The sequence below is a fragment of the Rhagoletis pomonella genome, unplaced genomic scaffold (genome assembly GCF_013731165.1).
Source record: "Rhagoletis pomonella isolate Grant_MI unplaced genomic scaffold, Rhpom_1.0 Rhpom_scaffold_01261, whole genome shotgun sequence".
NCBI lineage: Eukaryota > Metazoa > Arthropoda > Insecta > Diptera > Tephritidae > Rhagoletis > Rhagoletis pomonella.
In genome coordinates this window covers 39,030-48,137 of record NW_023459815.1, presented here as the reverse complement: position 1 = coordinate 48,137, position 9,108 = coordinate 39,030, and the positions used below count along the sequence as shown (strand labels likewise).

Here is a 9,108-nt window from a genome sequence, read left to right as displayed (position 1 = left end):
AACTACTGCAAAGCTATACATACCTGGTATTTCCGCGGCTTATAATGAGTGTGCTGTCGTTTGTTAACGACTGGAGCATGTATCGGATATGTCGCTTGTATAGTCTGCACTACGAAATAAGACTCCTAGCTCTAGGCAGCTCTTGGGTAATATTAATCTTTGGTACACGCACATTTTCCAATACTCTTGAATTAGCATTATGCTCTCTATTACTGGCGCTTGTTGCCGAATGCATGATCAAAACGAATACGATTGTGTATAAGAAAGAGGTTCTGGAAGAGCGTTATGAGAAGGCCAAATCTATAAGCGAACGCGTTAAAATGTGGCGGCTATCCAAAGCATTGCCAGCGCATAACTACACTCACACTTTACTCGTGTCCAGCATTTGCGTGGCTGGTGTTTTTAACAGGCCCACATTCCTGCTTTATGGTGCGCCAACGGTATTTTATTGGATGCTGCGTGGTATGGGTACGAAAACCATTACATTCCGTGACTTCAATCTGCGTATGCTGGTATTTTGTTTGAGCGCCTTACCGGCTCTTTCCTTTTTCATAGTTTGCGATTCATTTTATTACAAATATTTGACCGTTGGTGAGCTGCAAATGCTGCAGTTGGGTATAAATAACTTTGTGAGCACACCTTGGAATTTTATCAAGTACAATTTGGACTCAAAAAATACTGCAGAGCATGGGCTACATCCGAAATACTTGCATATTTTGGTCAACATCCCATTGCTGTACAATGTGCTTGGTGTTGTGACGCTTGTAACGTTTGCACACCTCTTAATTCGTTTCTTCCGGGCCGAATATCAAGGATTGCCGCGCGCACAGAGCATTATTAGTTTAATGTCCAGCGCTATATTTGTGCCACTCTTATTTTTATCGCTTATAAATCACCAAGAAGCACGTTTTCTGCTGCCGCTGCTTTTCCCTATCGTCTTACTACATGCGCCCAAGTTGTATCATGGACTATGTCCAACCTACCCATTCAAAAAGGAACATCCGTTGTTGCGCAAAATATATGATTCGGTGCTATCAACACGGGCTTCCGCCAAACCGCTGATGAAAACCTGGTACATGTGTAACATTGGGCTCGCCGTCTTCTTTGGATTTATCCATCAAGCAGGTGTATATCCACTAACCCAGCACTTTGAGGCTATCATGCAAACAAAATCACCCGCCCAGCATATACATCTCATCACCACGCACATCTACAATATACCACTGACCTTTATTAATGTTCCCAGTTCACAAGTGCTGCATACCAATCGAGAAACGGGGCAGCGCTATCGGCGGCATAAGGATTTCTACATATACGAATATGGTGGGCTTAAATGGCCTCAGTTAATGGGCAAAATTAAGTTGATACTTTCACATTGTGAAATGAAATATACAACAAAGCAACAGAAATATCGGCTTTTTTTAGCGTTGCCTGCCGCGCTTATTGACGACTTGACCACGGAATTGAAGGCGGAAAGTGCAAGTTCGTATATGCGCCACCACCTGGTTCGTATATTCTACCCACATTTGTCCACGGAAGCGTTGCCACGCTTGAATGTTTGGCATGATACTTCAAAAGATTCAGATTCAAAGTTAAACTACAGCTATCTGAGTGACAGATTATTATCATTCACGCGGGAGTTCGGTTTGGCGCTCTATGAGTTACAACCGCAACGGAAAAGTCAAACGGAAAAACTACAAACTAACAAGTAATTTTTAGCAAAAGAACAAAACTGACTTCAATTCTCATATAAATATATAAATATATATATATTTCACGATCCAATGATCGGATCTAAACCAGATTAGTATGGGACCACCTCTGAGACACTACAATTCCGATGCGAAAAAGAGTTATCGAAATCGGTTGACGTGGTCCAAAGTTATGCGGTAACATACATAAAAAACAAATTCGGTTAAAAAGATGTCACGGCGAAGCACATAAGTGCCGAATGATAAAACTGCGATTGAGTAAGCAATTCAATAATTCGCCATTATTATTTATATATTATCAACCCAAAGCTGCAAATATGTATGTATGAATGTATTGGGCTTTTTACTTAACATTCCGCTTTTTTAAGTAAGTTGTTTTTCTTAAATAATAAAATATATTTTAATTAATCAACAAATGGGTAAGGGCATAAATGTGGCGGGAAGCTAATAGCGTTTATGTACATCATAATTTAAAATATAACTATTTTATTTTTTGTAAATATTATTTTTAATATTATGAACTATCGGCCGGATATACATACATATGTATTAATAAAATACTGAAGATAGAGTTCATAGGAGCTTACAGTTTTATAACTTCGCGTTATATAAAAAATTAAATTTCGTTAAAATCAAGGATTGTATAATACGTATTTTAAGTAAAGATCACAATACAAAAAATATTGCTAATTAAAGTATTTATGATAATAAGCTTTACCGAGTTAAAAAAAAAAACTATTACTGCATAAATTAGTTATATGTAGTTTAAATATTTTTTTTCAATAAAATATTTTAGCTACCTTTGGAAGTAAAAACCATGATAAAAACGATAAACTTCTTCGAAGAGAGTTATTCAATACGTGATGTGTTCAGCAGCTGCTCGTTCTCTGAGGACAAACCATTTTCAGATATCTGTGTTAGCTGATCAAGAATTTCTGTAGTCATGAAACAAAACTTTAACTATTAACAATTGCATCGATTTGCCGTATCACTTACCGGTAATTTGTAAGCTAGCTGAATTTTGCAAATAAAAATCGCGAACTTTTTGCCGCTTAAACATCACCGTGCGCAAACTCTCCTCTGCAAAAAAATATTAAAGAATAGTATATATTTAAATTAAATAGGCTCATAAAAAGCACTCACTTCTGCGCACACTGCTACCACAACGACTCTGTCTTATCTGCTGCCAGTCAATGCCGGACTTTGAATGCAAATCCCCTTTTGCCACAGCCTGCGTAACTTGCAGTGCCGTTAGCGGGCACTTCGAATAGTTGCAACGCATCGATTCACTCACAGCACGCCTACGCGGAGTGAATATTTCGCTTTCATTGCGATACAAAATACTACAAACGCTAGGTTCAATGGCCTGCAGCAAAAGTTGTGATTCATACAAATCTAGTGTATGCGTTTCAGCTATCGGCAGTGTAGGCAAAATTATGTTCGTTTCGAGTTTCTTGCTGAGCTCCTGTTGCGTCTTATCAATTGCATCTACGAACTTGCGCATGACTGCACGCAAAATCTTAAAGCGTTTCAGTATACGCGAATTCTCCACCTGATTTGCACATACCATAATTGCACGACATTCATGTAACATTAAGGTCAGCTTTTGAAAGTACTCCAATCGCTTACAATTCGTTTGTTGGAGGTCTTTTTTGTTTGTAGGATGCTGAAAATATTGCAAGAGAAATTCACCCATTTGCACCATATCGTCCAGCTTGGACTTGTTGAACTCTTTTTCGGTTTGAATAATGCAATTGTTGAGCATTTCATGAAAGCATCTGGAGATGGGTTTAATATCCACAATTTCACATATAACAGATTTCAATTTCGTTATCTCCTCGTAGAAATGTTGCTCCATAATTTCAGAATGCATATCTGCGCCGTTTCTTGTTTGCAATGACGGTATAATGCATGAGTCAAGTGCCTCTAATGAGGCCATGCAACTAAGCACCAACGTCTTTACTGAAATACAAATTATAATGAAAATATATTGTTTTTATTAAATTAAAAAATTCAATTAAAACAGATTGTTTTTAAAAACATTCATAATTGCAAAATATTGCAGTTAATACACATTACATTTCGGACAATGCGATTCATTGGCGGCAAAAAGTCCTATTTGAGCCAAGCGGTCCAAGTTTACGTCAAAATCTGCTATAAACTCGTCTAGCTCAGCATCATCACTACCACATTGTCGCATTTTAGCACGAAGCTTGTCTAACGAAAATTTTTCTAAATCGGTGAAGCATATGAAAATCAGTCGCAAAATAGTGTCATCAACGTATTGATGCAATTGATTCAACGAATCTCCCAGTGCAATAGCTTTCAATCTACGATTCCATTCGTTCGTCTGAGCTAGCTGAAAGTTCATGGAACATTCTTCTACAAAAGCTTTGCTATCACGCAGCACCTTATTAACATAAATAAAAAAAAATCGTGAGTTAAGCACCTACTTTAGAAATCGAAGTGTAAATGAGAAGAAATACCTTTTGGCATAAGGCACTTAGTGCTGTTTTATCCTCGAATAGTGCTACGTTAGCCAGAGCAAGTGCATGGCCCACCATAAAACGCACGGCACGATGTATTTCATTGCTGGATTCAATTGCCTTCAAAAAAATTGTTTATTACACAATTGTACATGGTACAAGATAGTTGTTTGTTCTTACACTTACATATTCAATATCGATATCTGGATTCTCCTTGTACGTGTTGAAGCCAGCCACAAGGTCTTTTGCTATTTCCAACAGTACCATAAAACCATACCCCGACATCGCCTGTTCTGATGTTTTATCATGACCAAGGACTGACATATTACCAGCAGCAATCTCTAGTCTATCCATACACCATAATATTCGATCTACAAAGTGTCTCCGGGAGGACTGTATGGAATAAAATTATTGATATTTTCGCATGATTTAAAGTTTCGAATTTATTTCATTCTTACCGTAATTGCTCTTCCAGCTGTTTCTTCGGCGCGTATTACACGTTCCAAATACTTTGTACACAAGCACACTTGTGCCAAACATAGAAAAACAGTATCCAGATTTTCATTATCATCGAGTTCTTCCTCAACTTCGCTGGCTATAAACTTGTGCAGACCAGAAGCAAACTCATAAAAATCGCCACAGAAATTCTAAAAACCATCAATTATACATAAATTAACAATTATACATAAAATAACCGAATCAAAACAATAGCAAGATCGTCTTACATTTAACCAATCTATGCCGCATTCCGCTCCACAATATCCTTTGGATATTACTTTTCGGCTCCTCGAAAGTTGGTTTTTCAGCACTTGTAGTCCAACAGCTGCCATATTATTCATTATTTGAAAAATAAAATTTTCCCAGCGTGCACACTTTTCCACAAAGCGCCGTTTAATTTTTTTAAATTGAGCTCGTCTGCTTCTTCCTTTTATGACGATTCACAATCTAGGGTTTTTGACGTTAATTAATTCGCCGTAATATTTTGACAACCAACTTTTCGCTTGTTTTCGCCGCCATTCGACGTTTTTCATTCGGTCATGTCAGTGGTGAATCTTTTTTATTTTTTGATTGGCACCAGAGTAATTTCAGCAGCAGCTTCTTCAAAATTTACTCAAAATTGCCATTTTGTTGAATATTTTCCAATTGCTTAACAAATGCAACAAGCTTGGTAGTGCAAATTAAAGTATAAAGTTTAGTATAAGCGAAAATATCGAAAATTTTTGCAACCGTATACAAACAGCAGCAAGATCTTTTCAAGTGTGTGTATAGTAGAGAAGAGGAAAAATGAGTTCAACTGCGAGCCGCAAAGAAAATGAAAGGACCAAATTAATACAGGAAAAATGCCAAACTCTGCTGACTCAGATGCTTCGCGATGAGGACAATAAATACTGCGTTGATTGTGATGCAAAAGGTAACGAAGAAATTGGAATAAGGCTAAGGTTAAAAAAGACAACTAACACGCAAGCCACCAAACCACCAGTTTCGTGAGCTCCCTTAGGGAATTTGCCTTAAACGCAAGCGGGGGTAAAGCATGTTCCACCTGGACACAAAATGATAGGGAATTCATTATACCTTCAAATCTAAAAAGTGCCTTTTAAATATATTCAACGTAATGGCATTCGAATAGGGTTCTTCTCATTGTCTAGTAAGTACTAACAGCATTGCTTATAAAACATAGGCTACAATATGTTGCCATTAAAGGCAACCAACACTAAAATGTATTGTCTAAAGAAATCGAAAATTATTGGACACCTCTGTACGTGACCACCAAATTTAGATAGAATTAGCGTTGTGATTGAATAATTCAGCGCTGGTATGAATGCTCATTGCATAAACGCAGTGTTTAAGCCCCTTACGCCACTTTTGGCATATCATTTGCGACTGTCATTTATATTTACTGCACTGCTGGATGAGTGCTTGTAAGATATGTACAACCTATCCACGGGCTTCGTTCATATTTGATTTATTTTTTCCGTTCATTTGTTATCATAGTATAGTGATAGTAAAAGTAAGCGCTGCACAGTTTCTGTTTGGCTTCATAACCTTTCTATGACTATTTAATTACTTAGTTTCAATGGGAAAATTTGTTAAAAATCAATATACGGCAAACAATGTTTATCGGCAACCAACGGAAAGATTTTCTTTGAAAACCTTTCTTCCCACTTATCTATTTGAATTTAGAATCCGTGTAATTTTTCTATAAAAAATCATTATTTTACTTTAAGCGCTTGTTTTTATTTGTAAATCTTATCATGAGTCACTGACAAATACCAGTTTAAAATATGTAAGTGAAGATCACAAGTTAGCACGACGAGAGGCAGAAAATATAAACTTGGTTTAGCATCGACGACTCTGATAAAAGTGCTTCGCTGACAACGCATGCAACTGTTGTTGCTAAGAGCTGTGTTATACTGATAAGCAGCTTGTGTTTATTTTTTATCGTACAAAGGAAACAACAAAACGTGGATATATTGAATATATGAAGTAAGTTATCTTCGCCGGTTAATGCTTCTTTTATATTACAGGACCGCGTTGGGCGTCTTGGAATCTTGGCGTTTTCTTGTGCATACGTTGCGCAGGCATTCATCGTAATCTTGGCGTACACATATCGCGAGTTAAATCGGTCAATTTAGACACCTGGACGCCAGAACAGGTGATCTCATTGCAACAGATGGGCAATTCTCGTGCGCGTGCCGTTTATGAAGCACAGTTACCAGATGGTTTCCGCCGTCCCCAGACCGATACCGCATTAGAGTCATTCATACGTGCTAAATATGAGCACAAAAGGTATTTGGCGCGAGAATGGGTGCCGCCGTCACCACCAAAAGTAGATTGGGCCAAAGAAATTGACGAAGAGTTAGAGCGGCAAAAACGCAAGAAAAAAGCAGCCCAAGCGTGCACTTCAATGGGGCTTAGTGTGATGAGTGGCGTGGGCACCGGGGGTGACAAAAAAAGCACCACATCATCGTCAGGTTCGAAATCAGCGGCACTGCCAGCGCCGTTGCCGAAACCCAAGGCAGGACAAGTTGGCAGTAGTTGTAGCCCTAAAACACAGCGTATTTCTACGAATTCGACAGGCGGCGAAGGCAATCACAGCAGCGATTTGCTCGGTCTCTCTTCACCTACAAAGCCATTGCAGCATAATGTGGGTGGTGGCGCAGCCCAGGATTTGCAAAATGACAGCTTCACTGGTTTTCTTAGTGCGACTCCTTCAGTTGTTATGCAACCTGGGGAACACAATAAAGCTGGGGAATCTAATGGACAAAATACCACGCAAAACTCACTGGCTAAAGACGAAGAAGATTTCTTTAATCAAGGTTCGCTAACTGGCTCTGAAAAAGATAAGTCAGGGAAGCTGACAAAGGATAGTATATTGGCATTGTACGGTACCGCACCAAGCAGCACAGGAAATTCACACAATCCACATGGTGGCCAAATGCCTTTTGGCCAACCACAGTCAATGTTTGTTGCCACTGGCGCTTACTCAGGCGGCATGGTTCCCGGTTATATGGGCGCAGGTGGCGTACCACATCCCCAGCAACCTCAATTCATGACACCGCCGAATTCCACAAGCATGTATAATGCACCCGTCATGACCGCGCCCACTGCGTTCACCACACCAGGCATGCATATGGTTGGTGCGGGCGCTACAGGCGGTTTTAATGCCCAATTCCCTGGCACGGCCAGTACCGGCATCTACACACAACAACACCTGGCGGGTCTTGGGAATATGATGGTTAACAGCGGACAACTAGCGGGCCAAATTAATCTTATGCAAACCAATCAGAATCTGTTAAGTGGCATGCCTATGATGGGCGTAGGTGCCACGTCGGCAGCCATGGTGCAGCAGCCGCCGATGGGAATGAGCATACCCATGGCGAGTGTGCCAATGTCAGCAACATTTCAAGCGGCACCTGCAGCTGCAGCAGGCGCCTCTACTAATACACATGGTCTGAACCAACAATTCAGCAACTTAAATATCGGTAATGTGTGGCAATGAGGGGAAGACAAATTGCGGGTTGGTGAATAATAGCGCCTGCATCACATGCCGTCAAAATCCAACTTGCCTTGTTTAATTCGTCGCTGTCGCAGGCCACGTCAATGGTACGTTGAACATTTAAATAAAAATGGAGCTTAATAGTTTGAAGATGATTATAACTGAAATTAATTATTGTTCCTTTAAGCTTCTTAAAAGAAAACTAATCAATGTAATTATTAAAAAAATTAAGATTTCCCCACAAGATCCGGTGCTTAATTCCTCCTTTGAGCTTTAAACAATGCACCGTAGTTCATTCCTTACTGACACGCAATAATATCACAAGCCAAACGAAAACATTTATACTAAATATTTTGAAAATGATAAGGAAAAAAAGCGATGCAAATCGATTCATTCATTACTGTTGCGGTTAAGTTGGATAAGGTCTCTTGCTGTTCGGCAAGATCTAGAAAAGGGTTATTGCAATTAATTTATAGCGGTTCAGGCTTCTTAATTTATTTACATGTAATTAAGCGATTTTGTGTTTCACCTACATACATGTAGCAATTCAGTGTATAGCAGTATAAAGCGGTTTGTTGAAATCAATTCCAAAAATTAGCAGCTTTAATATCAGGGTACATATGTACGTATGTACTATGTAGTAAGATATTTTCTTTTCCCGGCAATAATTGTTAATGAATAACGAAATCTAAGTCTTTGAACACAAAGGTCCTTCCGGCCAACAAGTTTATTACTGTTTATAATCCACAAAAAGGTGTATTACTTATACATATACTTATACATATGAAAAATTAGAAAAAAAGAAACAGACAGATGTTGTAGAAAGAAAATGCGTACATACATATGTAAATTGGAGCTAGGAATCAGTATGAATGGAAAGGAAAACATCCCTCCAAAGTAAGATTAAAGTTTG

At 38.8% G+C, this 9,108-nt stretch overlaps 3 protein-coding genes across 4 annotated transcripts; 2 read left to right on the top strand and 1 right to left on the bottom strand.

Moving 5' to 3' along the window:
* Positions 1 to 5: 5 nt before the first annotated feature.
* On the top strand, positions 6 to 1,770 carry LOC118752148 (GPI mannosyltransferase 4-like; the record flags this gene model as incomplete). The annotated part of the gene is made up of 1 exon (XM_036487005.1): positions 6 to 1,770. A coding segment is annotated over one exon (1,707 nt), but the record flags the coding sequence as incomplete, so codon positions are not given.
* Positions 1,771 to 2,244: 474 nt separating this feature from the next.
* LOC118752152 (serendipity locus protein alpha-like) lies at positions 2,245 to 5,274 on the bottom strand. 2 transcript variants are annotated; one of them, XM_036487010.1, is made up of 8 exons: positions 4,924 to 5,274; positions 4,657 to 4,845; positions 4,379 to 4,591; positions 4,199 to 4,318; positions 3,792 to 4,122; positions 2,856 to 3,674; positions 2,709 to 2,792; positions 2,245 to 2,647 (listed from the first exon to the last, which is right to left on the bottom strand). In XM_036487010.1, exons 1-8 carry the CDS (start codon positions 5,035 to 5,037, stop codon positions 2,562 to 2,564), a joined length of 1,956 nt encoding a protein of 651 aa, XP_036342903.1. In that variant the 5' UTR covers positions 5,038 to 5,274; the 3' UTR covers positions 2,245 to 2,561. The 2 variants fall into 2 exon arrangements, with proteins under 2 accessions (XP_036342903.1, XP_036342904.1); XM_036487011.1 differs by having other exon boundaries at positions 4,385 to 4,591.
* Positions 5,275 to 5,462: 188 nt separating this feature from the next.
* Positions 5,463 to 8,789, top strand: LOC118752153 (stromal membrane-associated protein 1-like). The gene is made up of 2 exons (XM_036487012.1): positions 5,463 to 5,609; positions 6,724 to 8,789. Exons 1-2 carry the CDS (start codon positions 5,483 to 5,485, stop codon positions 8,196 to 8,198), a joined length of 1,602 nt encoding a protein of 533 aa, XP_036342905.1. The 5' UTR covers positions 5,463 to 5,482; the 3' UTR covers positions 8,199 to 8,789.
* The last annotated feature ends 319 nt before the right edge of the window (positions 8,790 to 9,108 follow it).

Bases quoted from the DNA above. Each gene is read 5' to 3' on its own strand.
- LOC118752152 (XM_036487010.1), bottom strand. From the start codon at position 5,037: ATGAATAATATGGCAGCTGTTGGACTACAAGTGCTGAAAAACCAACTT. The intron at 4,846-4,923 runs GTAAGACGATCT...GATGGTTTTTAG, and splicing joins GCGGCATAGATTGGTTAAAT to AATTTCTGTGGCGATTTTTA. The intron at 2,793-2,855 runs GTGAGTGCTTTT...ATTTTTTTGCAG, and splicing joins TGGTAGCAGTGTGCGCAGAA to AGGAGAGTTTGCGCACGGTG.
- LOC118752153 (XM_036487012.1), top strand. From the start codon at position 5,483: ATGAGTTCAACTGCGAGCCGCAAAGAAAATGAAAGGACCAAATTAATA. The intron at 5,610-6,723 runs GTAACGAAGAAA...TTTATATTACAG, and splicing joins CGTTGATTGTGATGCAAAAG to GACCGCGTTGGGCGTCTTGG.